At 41.0% G+C, this 18,231-nt stretch overlaps 1 protein-coding gene across 1 annotated transcript in view; it reads left to right on the top strand.

Moving 5' to 3' along the window:
• Nucleotides 1-18,231, top strand: part of B3GAT2 (beta-1,3-glucuronyltransferase 2) — a 146,318-nt gene that overhangs the window by 89,113 nt on the left and 38,974 nt on the right. The window contains exon 2 of the mRNA XM_075202597.1: nucleotides 8,014-8,158. Within this exon, the coding sequence (XP_075058698.1) occupies nucleotides 8,014-8,158 (145 nt within the window). The remainder of the gene's footprint in view (nucleotides 1-8,013; nucleotides 8,159-18,231) is intronic.

Here is an 18,231-nt window from a genome sequence, read left to right as displayed (position 1 = left end):
AAGGTTTTCTACATATTATATTGTGGTGGCCAGTGGCCAGTCCTCTATGCAGTCCAGATACTATTTTTGGGTTTAATTCAGACCTGTTGAAGGTTTTCTATATATTTTTTATTGTGGTGCCCAGTGCCCACTACTCTACGCAGTCCAGATACTATTTTTGGGTGTAATTCTGACCTGTTGAAGGTTTTCTATATATTATATTGTGGTGGCCAGTGGCCAGTCCTCTACGCAGTCCAGATACTATTTTTGGGTGTAATTCAGACCTGTTGAAGGTTTTCTATATATTTTTTATTGTGGTGCCCAGTGCCCACTACTCTACGCAGTCCAGATACTATTTTTGGGTGTAATTCTGACCTGTTGAAGGTTTTCTATATATTATATTGTGGTGGCCAGTGGCCAGTCCTCTACGCAGTCCAGATACTATTTTTGGGTGTAATTCAGACCTGTTGAAGGTTTTATATATATTTTTTATTGTGGTGCCCAGTGCCCACTACTCTACGCAGTCCAGATACTATTTTTGGGTGTAATTCAGACCTGTTGAAGGTTTTCTATATATTTTTTATTGTGGTGCCCAGTGCCCACTACTCTACGCAGTCCAGATACTATTTTTGGGTGTAATTCTGACCTGTTGAAGGTTTTCTATATATTATATTGTGGTGGCCAGTGGCCAGTCCTCTACGCAGTCCAGATACTATTTTTGGGTGTAATTCAGACCAGTTGATGGGTTTTTAATTGTATTGTGGGGAACACTCCTCTACGCAGTCCAGAAAGATACCTCGTTGCAACGTTTTGTACTAAAAAAAAAAAATTATTGTGAGGTGTTAGGTGTTCAGAATAGCCTTTAAATTAGTGGAAATTATTGTTATTGAATGTTATTGAGGTTAATAATAGCGTAGGAGTGAAAATAAGCCCAAAAACTTGATTTTTACACTTTTTAGTTTTTTTTCAAAAAAAATCCGAATCCAAAACCTTAAATCCGAACCAAAACGTTTCGGCAGGTGTTTTGCAAAACAAATCCGAACCCAAAACATCGAGAAAATCCGAATTTCAAAACACAAAACACGAGACCTCAAAAGTCGCCGGTGCACATCCCTAATTTATGTGTCACAAAACAAAAACACAGCTATTTTAGCAAATATTAGCTTTAGTACAGCTATGATTTAAATATGGATTTAAAGAGAGACTGGTGGGCTTAGCCTATCCATGCCCCACTTGCACAAGAGTACCCTGGAGTTCACACTCAATAACACCTCTGGGGGTTAAGATTCCACCCTTACCCAGCAGAGATGGATAGAGTACTGATTATCTGCCCTGCCCAAAACCTTGTACCAGAAAGGGCATTAGGTTGGGGTCTGTTAGATTGCCCCATGACCGACCACCTCCAGCATTAGACTGGGGCCATTTGTTTGTCCCACCTGCCGCCAATGCTGATGGTTCTTTTTAATAGAAAAAGTGGCTTTGTGTCTTGGGCATGTCTGTTCCAAATGATACTCGACCCTGCAAAAGCTGTGTCACTGTACAGCAACATTCTATTTAATTCTATCTGCATAAAACACTGTCAAATACTATCTGTTACATGTCCCCCTAATGACCCACACAGGCCCACCCAACACACTAGCATTCTATATAAATAAGGAAACAGAGTAATTATTAGCACAAGTATTTAAAAAAATGTTGCTCCTTGATATTCCCTTCTGTTTACAGCCTACAGGCTACGGGACAACATTGTACATTTGAGATGTACATACAGGAAACAATCAATAATATTCCCTGAAAGTTTTCATGTTGTTTCTGAGTTTTTACCAGGTGCTTTTAAGCATAATTTTATTTTAGGCAACACCATTGCCTGACTTCAATGGAAAATAATTTAAAACAAATAACAATCAGGTGCTTAATATGCTGCCACTAAGAACTTATGCGTAATGCTGCTCATTATATAGATTATCTATCTGGAACCCTGTTGACACTTTCCGTTTGTACAGTGTCTCATTGGTCTTTCTAGAAGCCATCCAGCTGTAGTGTAGTTCCCCCACCATTGCAGGTTCCCAGCGTGCTTGGTAGCGATGCTCCATTGTCAGAATGTACTACAATGCCTTGTTAAATGTGAAGACAAAAGAGTGCATGCTTTAATTTAAATATTTATCCTGAAAATAAATGCAAAATGAATTTATCCATCCAGGAAGATGGCCTGGCACTTATTACTTTCTTCACTTGTGTCTGTGCACCATTTCACCTGTCTGAAGTATGCCATTATCACACCTGCACTCTGGCAGGAGAAAGGGACTGAGCTACAGATGGGCATTTTGCAAAAACAGGTATAGTAAGCGAATTGTATGCTAGTGGGAGAAAAGCGCTATATAAATACAAATATTATTTTTTATTATTATTATATGCAAAAAGAAAAGGTTTTTCTAGATTTGAAGAGCAAACATAAACATAAACAGATAGATGATGTTTCCATGGGGATTACATAAATTTAAATATAAATAAATAAAAATAACAGTAGACAACAGTTACTGAAATAAAAAACTCCTATTTAACCAAATAATCCATACATATCCTGCTGAGACATATTGGCACCAAAGAGAAGTTATTAAGGCAAATCACAAGAAGGAAAGACTCCGGCACCAACATGTGATTTACAGCAGCTGTCAGAAGGCCGGAGGAGTAATGGGATTAGTGGAACACTTGCATATCCAGTGACATCCCTTCTCACCTATAATTGCTACACCATTGATCCACATCTAGATTCAGATGGGCATGTGCAGCAATTACATTTCCCCAGTGACTCTTATGGACATGGCACAGGTGACGCCTTGCTGCAGTAATGCCTCAGAGGTGGGCTGTGCATATGGTGTTACTATGTTTAGTATATGTTGTCACTAATCAAAAACACCTAGAGGTCACAGTACCTTTAAACATTTAAACAAGTTCAAGCTACATTCTGTGATAATGTAGGGCACGCTTTATCTAAGGATTTGATATTTCATACTCTTGATTATTTGTGTATGTTCACTAAAATAGAATCATTAGAAAAATACAAATAGGTGAAGTGAATTTTATTATAACATGTTGGTTGTAATATTAGGTGAAGTTTAAGGGCTGCCTTAAAGTCAGATTGTAAAATACTTACTAACTAGTCACATTTGGGCAGGACAGCTGATTTGAGGGGACTTTACCGAGGTTCCACATAAAAGGATTTTGGGGACAGTTTGAAGATATATCACCGTGATGCCCAGGGCCTGATTAAGGGTTCTGGCCGCCCTAGGCTAATACGGACGCAAAGCCCCCCCCCCCCCCCCTCCTCCGAATATATAGGTGTATAGGAACACTCCTGAATATGAATGTTCAGGTGTATTCTCCAGCATTCAAATTTAGACAGATTGTGCCATTGTCTCTTACCTGTTCTTGCTCTTCTCTCTTGCAACTTTGTTATACTCTCGCTGGCTTCTGGAAAGTTGGCGTCCTGTTTTGAAAATGCAAAAATTGATTATAATGCAAACCCTGAATGATTAGGCCCTTTAGTTAAAACAAAACACTCCATTATGGCCAGCTAAAAGTACCCCATTGGACAGGCATATATAAGCAATATCTGAATATTTGTTGTCAATCAAACACAAACCTCTACCAGCCCCATCTCACTAATATTTAGTATTCTAGTGATTGCTGAGACCACCCATGTGACCACAACACAATCATGAGATTCTGCCCCCCAAAGCTGCTCTATTTTTTAAATACCCCCTGCAGCCATTTTCCTTAACCCCAACCCCCCCCCCCCCCCACAGCCATTTTCCTTAACCCCTGCTGCAGCCATTTTCTTTACCTCCCACCCTGCATCCATCCCCCTTGCAGCTATTTTCCTTACCTGCACTCTGTAGCTATCCCCCTCCCCGTCACATCAAAACTCCCCCAGTCACATATATCAGCCCCCCTCCTCTGCCCGCCTTCATACATATCAACCTCTCTCCCTCCCTATAGATTTTCATGGCAGCACCCCCCCTCCCACCCTATAGATTTGTATGACAGTCCCCCTCTCCCTCCCTATACATATGCATGACAGTCCCCCCTCTCCCTCCCTATAGATATGCAGGGTAGTCCCCCCCCCTCCCTATAGATATGCAGGGTAGATCCCCACCCTCTCTATAGATATGCAGGGCAGTTCCCCCCCCTCCCTATAGATATGCAGGGCAGTTCCCCCCCTCCCTATAGATATGCAGGACAGTTCCCCTCTTCACTTACCTGTAGTTGTGCCAGCGTCGCTCCTCTCCTCAGATCAGCAGATAGGAAGTGAAGACGTCCTGCTTCCTGTCTGCTGCACAGCAACAGGCAGCCTGGCGATTGGCTGTGTGTTGCTAACCACTGACCACCAATGCTTTTGATCGTCGAGCCCTCCACCCCCCGTGGCGACCCCCCGCGGCGACCCCCCTCCCCCACCCAGAAAAAAAAAATGAATGAAGAAAAAAAAAAAATACCCGCAGCGCCGCGCCCCCCGAGACCCAGCGCCCCAGTCTGCAGCCTGGTCAGCCTAGTGGTTGATCAGGCCCTGGTGATGCCCATTCAATACTGAGCATGCCATTGAAGGCAGGAGTGGCACAGTGCTGCGAAAGCATTGGTCATGACCCCAGAGGATGTGGCACACCCCCAATGTGACATGGCAACATCCGTGTAGCATGACAATGCTTTCTTCTTGTACATGAGCCACTTCATCTGTTCTGACTCTTAAATCACAAATGTTGGCATGTATGCAGTAATGTATACAACCGGTCAATAATATACTCTGAGGGACGTAAAAAGAAGATTGAGCGTCATGTTAGGTGTATTAAGATGATCTGGGGCTCTAGGCTGCACAGACACTATGGCCCCCGCCACGCCTTATACAAACCTCAACTCCGTGTCAAACATCTTCAAATGTCTAATGTTGTATGTAAGTAAAAATAAAAAATAAGGTTACAATTAGGATTGCCATCTCATTACCATTAAAAAGCCAGTACTACATTTGACCAGGATTTAAAATTATCTTGCATTTCTTATAAAATTGTTATATATGTACACACACTAATATCTAGAATTGTATAAAAGATGGAATTATTTTAATCTAGTGTCAGTTATGACTTGGTTGGTGGTGGTCTGGGTGATAAAGTTTCTCTCAATTTCGAAAATAAAGTGCTTGTTCTCCTGACGTCTCACCCAAACAATAGTTTTTCTATTCAAATACTGCCTATGTCTCAGACATATTACTGAAGACTAACTCTGCCTCTAACGCTCTCTCATCCATAAAATAGAGCTGAAGCTGAAGACAATATTTCACATGATATTTCACTGTCATTAAAAACAACAGAACTGGCAGGAATCTAAAATGTAAAACTTGTATTCAAATAATGCTTATGTATCGGACATCATAACGATGAAGCTCAAACAGCCAACTTAATTGGGAACGTGGTGGGGATGCAGGAGGGGAGTGAACAGTGAACAGTGGGCAGCATGGTGGCTTAGTGGTTAGCACTTCTGCCTCACAGGGCTGGGGTCATGAGTTCGATTCCCAACCCTGGCCTTATCTGTGTGGAGTTTATATGCTCTCCCCGTGTTTGCGTGGGTTTCCTCCGGGTGCTCCAGTTTCCTTCCACACTCCAAAAAAAAACATACGGTAGGTTAATTGGTTGCTATTAAATTGCCCTTAGTCTCTCTCAGTCTGTGTGTGTATGTTAGGGGATTTAGATTGTAAGCTCCAATGGGGCAGGGACAGATCTGAATGAGTTCTCTGTACAGCGCTGCGGAATTAGTGGCGCTATATAAATAAATAGATGATGATGATGAACAGTTCTTCTGAGATTCCATTAGAAATCCCTGAAATTCAATGGTCTCCTGGACATTTCAGGAGAGTAGGCAAATATGATTATAGTAGATGCACTGACCCTTACACATGAAGTCCAAACTTATCTCACTTCAAAAGGCAATATTACCTGTTACTAGCCTGTATATTGGGGGTTTCTTCCTTGGGATAACTTTTCTGCTCTGGATGGACTCTGATATTGAACGGTTCTCTGCCAGTGATCACCAGTGATCACCAGCAGCTGTCCTCCCCTTCCTTGCATTATTTGTTCACCCTAGTCTATCTAGTCCAGGCCTGTCCAACCTGCGGCCGTCCAGGTATTGTGAAACTACAAGCCCCAGCATGCTTTGCCAGTACACAACCAGTTGATAGCTGGAAGGGCATGCTTGGACTTGTAGTTTCAAAACATCCGCAGGTTGGACAGGCCCTTCCTACTCCCTGCCTCAGGGCACTCATTAAATTATGTAATGCCCACAATGCTATTAAAAAAAAAAAGAGAAGAAAAGAAAAAATAAGTGACTGTACAAAGATAAGCAATAGCATGACAATCAATTGTATAGCGATGCCATCTGTAATTTTTTGCTACCAAAGCATAGTTATAATGCTTGCATATTGTACCTCATTTAGGTCCGCAGTCATGTTCCCTTTACTGCTCTGGGCCCTGGACAGTTGTTCCACTCACCAGTGGTGTTATGTACACTAATAGCGTCCAACGCTACTTGTAACAAAAGAAACCAATGCATTCTTACATTTAATCCTGCCGTCACTAGGAATTCCAATGCCTGTCTACTCTTACAATGACTAACTCTATTCTATGATGGTGATGAGGCTCGGTGGTAGTCGTGGCTCAGTGGTAGTCGTGGCTCGGTGGTAATCGTAAGCGGCACAGCGATAATATAATGATAGTGACTTACCATGTAAGTGTCCAGCAGCTAAAATCCCTGCATGTGTAAAAAGCGACTTTGCAAAAGCTATACAGTAACAAATAACGCCACTTGTAATGGACATAGTGAAAACTGTGGTTTTAAAGTGGCAATATGTGGACCCACCACCTGGATTACATTATACAGGCTGTGGGTCCACCCATTGCCACTTTAAAACCGCAGTTTTCAGTATGTCCATTACAAGTCACGTGATTTGTTAGTGTATAGGTTTTGCAAAGTCGGTTTTTAGATTTGCAGGGGATTTTAGCTGCCGGACATATTACTTGTCACTTACATGGTAAGACGCTATCATTATATTATCGCTGTTGTACTGATCGTCATTTTTCTGTCAGTGTTGTGTGTGTCATGTTTGTAAGTGCCGGGTTACCCTACCAAACCCATGAGGCTGTCATTCTTCCCACTGCAGTGGGTGTCCTTTTTATTTACACACTGTTGGGTATGAAAAGTTCATTAGAGTAATTTCTATACCAACATTGAATATATAAATTGGGTCACCTGTAAGGCACCTTTTTCAAAAGTGAAAATATCTTGGGCCTGAGTCATTAAGGAAAGTAAGGCAAAATAAAGGAGTAAATGTTCTCCAGGACAAACCATGTTAAAATGCAAGGGGTGCAGATTAGTTTTTTATTTTGCACATAGAGAAAATACTGGCTGTTTTTTCATGTAGCACACTAATATTTGATAGCTTTATTTTTACATTGAAATTTAAAGTTAATCTAGGACATGCCCTACCCCAACTATAAATCTGTCCCCACATTTTAAATTTTTAAAGGTTTTGCCCAGATGTAAAATTACTCCTTTTTTATGCTTTGCTCTCCTTAATGACTCAGGCCCCTTGTATTTACTGCTTGTGTTGCCCAAGGCAATTTCAAATCATTTTACTGCACATCCTTGAAGTATATCTCTCATGCTGCCCTCCATCATCTGTGCCTATAACTGAAGCCTGCTAGTTTCTTATCAGCAGTGGTATCTGTCCTATTACTTGTTAGCTGATGGATCAACTGATCAATCAGTGATGCCCGATAAAAAATCAGATCAGCTATAGTGTTAGTGCAATATGCTTTTTTTATGCTATATATTTTTACACAACATGTGTCACTGACCATATGGGTCCCAGATTAACCATTATATTACATTACCTGTTTTAAACTATATCTCTCTGTCTGTAGTTGTAGAAACTGTTTTCTTGTGAAATACTAAATGCATTAATTAATCCTCTTTCTCCTGTCCTTTGCACAGATGCGCACAACTCACACGGTCTCAGTGTGGCCAGTGGGCCTTGTTGGGGGACGCCGATATGAACGCCCAGTTGTAGAAAATGGAAAGGTCGTGGGCTGGTACACAGGATGGAGAGCAGACAGACCTTTTGCCATTGACATGGCAGGTAAGCTGCAAACAGCAACGGCAGTATATAAGTTATATTGCAGGCACCTAAATGGGATCATTTAGAGGTAGACACTATTGCACAGCAAAAGTATGAGAGATACTTATTAAAGTAATTTTTTGAGCAAATGTCATATCCACCTTAAAATGTGTCTAGTTCAAACACATTACACAAGGCATATATCTGGTGTAACAAGTGTGTATAATTGCACCCCACAATAGCAAATAGCATAGATAAGCGGCCTGAAAGTATTAGTGATAAATGCTAAAGTTGTATTGCCCTATTTGTATATAATATAATACTGTAATGAAGTGTCATATACAAAAGGAAGAATATTGTCTTGACAGTAAATAAATATGAACGCTCCACTTTCAATATAAAATCTAATTAAACACATATAAAAAAACACAAATTAAATTAAATACATACATCTGTTGTTTTTCAAAATAAAATGGATTGTTCTTCCTGCAGCAGTTCAAATGGAACTGTGCATGAACTAGACTTGGTATGATATAGCCCCGACACTAATGATTTAAGTACTATTAGCTGGAGGGGTCCATATTTAATCAGAAGTGGTTAGCAAGTGCTGCTGATAGTCAGCATCATCATAGTGCATCTCTGCACCAGCCCTCCAGTACCTGCAGGAGATAGGCCTCCTAAAAGGCGTATCTGCTGATGCTTCCACCCCTGACTGTGTCACCCATTCTTCACTTGCCCACCCTTGCCCGTCCCCTTTCCACCTCATCAGGTATAAGGAGATGCAAGTCAATGATAAGAAAGTCCCTTTACATACAGACATGTGTACACATTTTTGGAGTGCATGGGCAAGGACAAAAATGCTAAATAAATGTGCCCAACTCTAAATGATCCACAAAACCTTCCAAACCTCCGCACACTGGCCCTCAGGAAGTGCATCAGGACCCCTGGAATGTTTGTTCTTTTTAAAAGAGGCTACAATGAAAGCTAATTTATAGAGCTATTTTTATGCAGTCCTTTTTCCCCATGACCAAGAAATATTCAGGCATATGGAATGGCTCAAACAAGGTAGGACGATAAGTAACTCTCAGCTCACTCTGTTTTACATAGAAAGGTTTGTTATTAAATTTCTATGAAAAATCATTGCCTGGCTTTTTCTGTATATTAGGTCTCTCTATTTACTGTACTGTATATGGTGCATTACTGATAAACAGCATCTGCAGAGCAAGAATTGTAACCAAGGTTAATGGTATGCAATTGGTCAGTATTTATAATATTATGAACGGACAGAACATAATGCTGTAACCAGTAATGATACTGATGTTTATCTCTACATGCAGCTACATTTGCTTTGATGCATCGATGAGTAATATGTTTTCAAGATTGATAATGGAGGAAACCTTTAGACATCCAACAAACATTATTAACATATTAATATTATCTTATTACTATGATATATTTTATTGTGAGTCACTATGAGATTGAATGGGATGGTGTGGGTGGTCCTGCAGCTGAATTAAAGCAACAATATATAAAGAGAGCAAAGTCATTTTCATGATGATGAGACAGAGTTATAAATGTGGATGTTATTCTTTATAGTAACTGAGCTGGTGTCCTTGTACCATCTTGAAGTTCAATCATCAAATGACCGTTTGGCTTTCTTGGTAGCAACCGGTAGACTCTGAAATTGTTCTGACAAGTGAAAAACATTCAACCTATAGTATACCGGCTATTTTTCTTCTGTTTCTTTCTCATGTACCCTTAATAGTGGCACATTCTCATTTGACCAGCTTACAGTATGTTTTCAAATGTAACACAATGCAGGTGATACTGTACATAGCATTGATATCACGACAAATTCTATATAATCAGTGGGCTTCTGTGATTAAATGTGGTTAAGAGGTCTCTATTGCCAACATAAAAAAAAGAACAGTTTAATGTAGATTGTAAGCTCTCATGAGCAGGACCCTCTCTACCTCTGACTCGCGTCTTCACCTTCTTTGGTATGAATTGTTTTCTTTTACTGACTGTCGGGTGCTGCAGAGTTTTGAAGCTCCTTACAAATAAACAATACCAACGGAAAATACATGATTTTTAACATGCAATTACATCATTCAAAAATGAGAAGTGATAGTTCCATAGTGGTAAGGGGAACTAAAGTATGCCCACCTTCATTTTTTATTAATGCTTGTTAGTATGAAGAGATGAGTAAATGGTTTTGTCAGAATCTTAGGTGACTGCCTCAGTTCACATGGTAGACAACTAGAGACACTGAAATACTGAAGGATATGGCTCCTTTTAATGTAGTAAGTCAATGTTCTGCCCTTTGTTAAGTAAAGTCCCCTTTACATTTTCTGCTGATTCAATATTTACTACAAAGACTTTAGAGCTGTCAATGAAGACCGAGCACATCTGGATATGAGAAGCAAGTTAAGTGACTTCTGATATCACAACTCACCAATTCTAAAGTTATTGTGTATAGGAATATGTAGGTGTATTATTGTCAAATATGTATTGCACGAAAATCAAGTATCTTAAATAACGTAATTATATGTATCACGCATCGCACCAGTTTAGTTCCATGTGGTTCATTGTGTTCATTGGTTTCCCTTGGTTACCGCTATCTGCTGTTCAGCCTGGAATTCTTCTCTCATCGGACGCCATCTTGCCTAGTGGTCTGCGCATGCACTACCCCGGGAACCTTCAAACCTCTGCTCAGCTGTGATTGAATCACCTGCAGCCAGTTCCCTTTTCTAGAGCTCTCCTCCTTGTAATGGATGTCAGAGCATTAGGTCTCTCTACCTGATAGGGAGCATCATCTCTGACTCCTGTTCAGCTACTCCCGTGGTTCCTGATATCGTGGATTGTGCAGCTCATCGCTTCCCAGCTATACCTGTGCAGCTCACCGCTTCTCAGTGTTACCGGTGCAGCTCATCGCTTCCCAGCTATACCTGTGCAGCTCACCGCTTCTCAGTGTTACCGGTGCAGCTCATCGCTTCCCAGCTATACCTGTGCAGCTCACCTCTTCTCAGTTTTACCTGTGCAGCTCATCACTTCTCAGTGTTACCGGTGCAGCTCATCGCTTCCCAGCTATACCTGTGCAGCTCACCGCTTCTCAGCGTTACCAGTGCAGCTCATCGCTTCCCAGCTATACCTGTTCAGCTCACCTCTTCTCAGTTTTACCTGTGCAGCTCACCGCTTCTCAGCGTTACCTGTTCAGCTCATCGCTTCTCAGTGTTACCTGTTCAGCTCATCGCTTCTCAGCGTTACCAGTGCAGCTCATCGCTTCTCAACATTACCTGTTCAGATCATCGCTTCTCAGCGTTACCTGTTCAGCTCATCGGTTTCCAGCATTACATGTGCAACTCATTGCTTCTCAGCATTACCAGTGCAGAGCATCACTCATCATCGGTCCTGTTCCAGAGTTATAATACCTGTATAGATCTCAGTGCTATTGCTCTCTGCAGCTCATCACTTCACTGCTTACTTGGTTCAGCTTATCTCACAAGTCAAGACCTGTGGCCTCACTGTAGAGCATCGCTCATCGTTGGTCCTGTTCCGGAGTTATAACACCTGTGTGGATCTCAGTGTTCCAGCTCTCTGCAGTTCATCTCTTCACTACTACTCTGCCTTACGCTTTTCTTGGCGGTTTCGCGTGTTATCTGCTGTACGTCCCCTAGAGGACTGTGATCTGCGGTTGAGAGCAGCTAAGACCATATTCCCTTGCAGGAATCCCTGGTGTCACTCGAGCAGAGGTCAAGACCATTCCTGTTATCTGGTTTTCGTGACAATATGTAACAAACATGCAATACGCTCTTCTGACACTAGCTTGTGATCACTAAATAATCATTTTCAGTTAAGTGTAGATATTTTTCTTAGATTCCTGTTATAAAATTAAATTGTAGTTTAGATGATCCTTTGTGATAGATCTGTTTATAAATGTTAGCAATATTCTTGTTTTGATGGGGGGGGGGGGGGGGGGCAATAAATAAAAACGTAGTAAAGCTTTTCTTTTTGTTCCGGTAAAATATATGGAAATTTGTATTTATTGAAGTACGTAATTGATCCAAAGTGATCTTTCATAAAGTAATAAGAAATATCACTATAATGTACTGTTACCACCACAAATTTATTTATAATATGCTTCAAATCAATACTGCAGGCATAGTGTTGGCTATGAGATAGGCAGGATATCTGTTTTTTATTTTCAGTATCTCATCACAGTTTCTTCAACGCGTTATTTAAATGTGAAGCTATAAATGTGATTTCCTAATGCTACAGACCTGCCCTTAACACATAACATAGGATTTATGTGAAGCAAGCATTCTTTACATTAGATTTCTTTCACTGGAGCTGGCCAAGGTTCTGAATCTTTCATAAACTAACCTTTTCTATTTGTCTTTCTTACATTTTAAAAGTAGGTTAACTTTTCTATAGAAATGGTTTCCAAAAATCTATTGCTGCTTTTGTGTTTTGTTGTTGTTGTTGTTTTTCCCCTGTTTCATTTATTTATATCAAAATATACTGTGACTATTATATGAGAAGTGAGAAAAAAAGATTTATCCTGAGGTTATACAATGTGATGACAATGGTTGCTGTAGATGGATGGAGCTCTAAACGCCTGGCTTAGGGGGAAATCACTGACATACATCCCTGGTAGATGAAGGCAGAAATGTTTCAAAATTGATCTCATCAATCTTAAAGTGTAAAGTTAAGCGCTCTCTCTCCCTCTCCATGGCTGTCAGGAGACTATGGTTGGTTGATCTTATGTGTACACATACTAGCTACCAACAAATACTCCTGTACTGACAAGTCAGACTTTGATCTAAACCAACAGCTTTCCCCAGATGCCCTATAACGTTCAATGCTGTTTTTTATGTTAAGAGACATCATATTACTGGGAAAGTACTGCTGTAAGACAAGTATTTCTTGTTAGTCTCTCTCTCTCTCTCTCTCTCTCTCTCTCTCTCTCTCTCTCTCTCTCTCTCTCTTATGAGAGTCTTTAAAAAAAAATGATTTCATGCTTCAGGTTTATAAATGAAATACTAAGCAACTGATGAAAATAATTAATTAGGTTTCTCAAGACCGGCCAAGAGTATTTCTGTACGGCTAGGCAAGAAAACACCTTTATCTGCTTGTCGGAGTCTATATACTCCAGTTTTATTTCATTTACATTTCAGAGTCAGAGTGAATTCTAATACATCATTTCATGCCTCAGATTTATAAATGAAATACAGAGCAGCTAATGAAAATAATGAATAAAGCTACTCAGAACCAGCAAATTAGACATTGTCCAACAGCCATCACTGCTCTGGCAACGGAATGCGTTGGTCTATTGTTACACTTCAAGTGAGTAAGGAATGATTGATGAAGAGTGTAGAAATGATTCATTTGAAGTGCACAGGAATTATTAAGTCTGAGCAATTGGATGTTTCTGGAAATTGCAAGACATTAACAATCCATAGGTCCTGGCTGTTCAAGACTTACCACATTGAGCTTCCCAGATAGTGATTGTATAATGACTTTCTCAGGGAAAAAAATCATTTTATTGGCCCTGAGAGTAAAGGTGAGAAAGGGTAATTTACTTGAAAATGTCTCTTAGTTGAGAACAAATCTGTGCCTGCCAAATGGCAGAACTCCGGAGTCCCTTGGCCACCTTTATCACAGAAGTGACATGTAGAATCTCAAGAGGTAAGCCGCAGCATGACAAAGCCTATTGACTTCTCATTTCTTTTTTAATAAATGCGATGGACAACATACACATGGCAAAATACTCCAAGTTAGTTACCCAACCTCCTTTGTACCTGACATGATTTATACTAAGCTAAGAGTTTTCAAGAACCCTAAAACAAGGGTAAACTACTTTGAAGTGCAATAAAAATATTATTATATTATTATAAAATTAAACTTAGCTATTGATCATTTATATTAGTTGTATTTTAATACAAGAAAATGTATAAACTGTACGAGCAGATTTTGCATATATGTTATTACATAGTCACAAATACAAACATTATGTATGTAGAGCAAATACTGAATACTCTGATAACTTAATAAAATAGTGGCCAAATATTTTCAGAAAGGGCAAAGCACGTCAAATAGTGATGTTTATTTACAAAAAAATCGTGAAAATGTGCAGTAACTATTTAGCAGTTAGCTTTCATGCAGTTAAGCAATGGTATCATTTTATTGGTTGACATGAGCTTTTCCACTTTTGCTTAGTTACCGTCAGTAATCTACAAATGCACAAAACCTTGTTTCACTCCAGGGTCAGCACTACCATTAAGCGGTTGGCTTGCGAATAGTTAAGGAGTGCCTAAAACATTGAATGACTGATATAATGCCTTTAGCCAGCTTTTATTGCTCAGAAAGTAACACTGACAAAGTTATCTTTCATTTCCCACATTTAAGCTTAATGCCTAACATTGTAAAAATATTGACTTATTTTTTTGGGGTTTTTAGGGAATTTGTAAATCATGAAAACTTTTGAATGATTTAAACGCTGCGCCCAAAACAATATTTTATTTTCAAATGTGTGGTTTTCTTTAAAGGGATTTTGCCCCCCACTACCAACCTGATGTTGCTTTTGACAATGTTTTGCTGCTGGTTTGAATTGAGGTGGAACATCTATATGACAGCATCGTAGGTTAGTGGTTAGCACTTCTGCCTCACAGCACTGGGGTCATGAGTTCGCTTCCCGACCATGGCCTTATCTGTGTCCCATTTGCATATTCTCCCCATGTTTGCGTGGGTTTCTGCCCACACTCTGGCAGCTGCCAAAATTAACACTAGTCTGTGTGTGATAGGAAATTTAGACTGTAAGCTCCAATGGGACATATGGTGGCCAATTATTAATTACTTATTAATAATTGGCCACCATTATTAATTACTATCTAGTCTGGCCAATGTTATTGTAAACAGCTATGAAACATTTATAATTTACTGTTTATGTATCATGGTTAAACAAAATAGGATTAGGATAAAAACTAAAACAAGTTGCAAGTCAAACATAGAAAACACGAAAAGGGCATTTGTTGCTGTAAATCCATAGGAAAAATCAATGGGAAGCAGTCATCTGATACAATGTAACATCACACTGTGTCTGTACCAGTCTAACTTGATTTAGAGGTATACTTTGTAGTGGGTAATCTTTCTTTGTGTCTCCTGCATTGTGGGGTTTATCAGTCCAGTGCTGTACTGTCTGAGATAATGGAATTTGTCTTTGCTTTCTATCAGGTTTAAAGTAAATTGGACTAGAATTGATTCAGCTTCAGTTAGAAAGTCGTCAATGTTCCAAGTAAACAAAACCATTTTACTAACCTGGTTTTGCTAAACCCGTTATATAAACATCGCCCAAATCCAGTATTGAACTATATAAATGTATAAATTACCTCTGTGTAAAAGAAGTCATTTCGTATATCGGTCAAAATTCACAGATGTAGTTTTATTGCTATTAACTTTGTGTGCAGATAGAGAGCTATAAATTGTGATTTCTAAGTCCAAGTTAGGGAGATCATGGGGTGAATAATACATTGTCAGCATAAAGAGCAATTTCAAGAATACTAGGGCCATATTGGAGACCTTATATATTTGGATTGGCTCTTGTTTTTGCTGCTAGAGATTCTAAGGGGCAGATTCAATTGGCCACGATGATCCTGAGAACATTGGGCCCCACTTTATTATCATCTATACGGTAAAAAGCTATACTTTATTTTGCTCACACCACTATGGGGTGCAAGCAAAAGTGAGCAGTACTTTCACAAAAAAAAGATCTTGCGACTGTTCCAGGACACTACACTGCAATATTTTTTTAGAATTGAATCTGCCCCAATGACAAGGGTGAAGATAAGTGGAGAAAAAGGGGAGCTCTGGTGTGTGACATTTTAGATCTTGAAAGGGGAGACCATGAGAGCCTTGATAGAGATTATAGCAAATGTATTGTGATAGGGTACCTGTAATAAGGTATTTAAAAGCTTCTTTAAACGTTCTTTTAGGTGTGCTAGCAGGTCACTATATTTTTTATAATATTGAGCAATAAATTCATCTAGGCCATGGGCAGAAGCTGTGTTTAAGGAGTACGCCTGTTGGTTTAACATAAAATACACAAATTTGTACTGTGCATAGCCACAAAGAAAGTGTACACCTGTAACGGACTTACCTTCTCCGCCGCCCCGGAAGCCGCACTTCCGCATCCAACACCACGTGACCGCACCCAGAGGCGGTCACATGACCGCAACCTAGAGGCGGGGATTTTGAATCCCTGTCAGGATAAAAACCTCACTCTGACACTCGCTGAGTGTCAGAGTACCACTTACCTGTTCCTGGCTCCTGTGCTTCATGGATTGCTGTGTCTTCCAGTCTCCTGTGTCTTCCTGTGTGCTGATCTCTGCCGGCTGACTACCCTGGCTCTCCTATCCCTGTGTACCGACCCGGCTTGCTGACCATTCTTCTGTTCTTGTGACCCGTGTACCGAACCTGGCTTGTTGACTCCGAGTTGCCTCCTGATTCTGCCTGACTCCATTCCTGTGTACCGAACCGGCTTGTCTGACTCCGCAACCTCCGCTCCACTCCGCTGTACTACATCTTGGGGCCAACCTGAGGACCGCGACCTGCGACTCCTGGCAGCGAAGCCCACCCCACCTTGCGGCGGTTCTTGGTGAACACCGGGGAGATCGTTAGACTCCGCACCTCAGGTAAGCCAGCGCTAATCAAGATTAGTAGTAGTAGTATCCAGAATCTGCTACAGTTTGCTCTGACCATGGATGCCGCAGCTAAAGATCTGTTGGAGCACTTAGTGGGAAGCATGGAAAAGCAAGAGGCTAACCAAGAGCAACTTTTAAAATTCCTCAATAGTCTATCTACCCGGTCGGATGTTGTCCAGAACACCCTAGTGGCTGGTGGACCACCTGGGCCGGCAGTGGCCCCTTAACCTCAGCCTGTAGCAGCAGCATCTTCCTCGCAGTTACGGATACCTAACCCACCAAAGTTCGATGGGGACCCCAAATATTGCAGAGGATTTTTAAATCAATGCTCCATACAATTCGAGCTATTACCAGGGAACTTCCCTTCCGAAAAAACGAAAGTGGCCTATGTGATTTCTTTATTGTCCGGTCAAGCCTTAGCATGGGCTTCCCCTTTATGGGAGAGGGATGATCCCATTCTATATAACTTCAGCATCTTTTGTCCACTTTCAAGAAAATATTTGATGAGCCAGGAAGGGTGTCCAATGCCGCTTCCGGCTTATTACGTCTTCGCCAGGGAAACCAGTCTGTGGGACAGTATGCGGTCCACTTCAGAACTATGGCCTCTGAACTTTGCTGGAACGACGAGGCCCTAGTAGCTACGTTCTGGCAGGGCCTTTCAGACCGGATCAAAGACGAGCTGGTATCTCAGGAACTTCCTACGTCTTTGGATGATATTATCTTTCTCTGTGTCAAGGTTGATTTGCGTTTTAAGGAATTCCGAGAAGGAACAATCTCGGCGTAGTGTGATTCACTTGGCTCCCAACTTCCAAACCCCTGCTCTTCCTCCCGAAGAGCCCATGCAACTGGGGAGGACCCGCCTGTCAGCCGAAGAAAGGGAGAGGAGATTTTGGAACAAGTTGTGTTTTTATTGTGGGGAGAGTGGCCATCTTCTGAGTTCTTGTTCCAAATGCCCGGGAAACGACAGGGCCTAACGAGTTCAGGAGCTGTATCGTTGGGCCTCTTCTCTCAGTGTCAGTCAGTTCCTGGTAGTCTGCCTGTCTATTCCCATTTCCCTTCAGTTAGGACAAAAGACTTTCCCGCAGTCGGCACTTCTGGACTCCGGAGCCGCAGGAAATTTCATCTCTGCCGCAGTAGTTAAACAATTCGTTATTCCCACACAAGCCTTGGAACAACCCATCTCTTTGCTGGCCATTGATGGGGGAAGAATTCCTGAGGGGTCCATTCTGGTACGCACCATTCTCCTCCTTCTTCAGATAGGAGCGCTTCATCAGGAAAAGATCTCTTTTCTAGTAATTCAGAAATCTACCAACCCAGTCATCCTAGGACTTCCATGGCTTTGTCTCCATTCACCCACCTTAGACTGGAAATCAGGTCACATATTGTCCTGGGACA

Source organism: Mixophyes fleayi, chromosome 3 (assembly GCF_038048845.1).
Source record: "Mixophyes fleayi isolate aMixFle1 chromosome 3, aMixFle1.hap1, whole genome shotgun sequence".
NCBI lineage: Eukaryota > Metazoa > Chordata > Amphibia > Anura > Limnodynastidae > Mixophyes > Mixophyes fleayi.
Note: the sequence above shows the minus strand (reverse complement) of the source record. Positions and strands in the feature narration are given on the sequence as shown.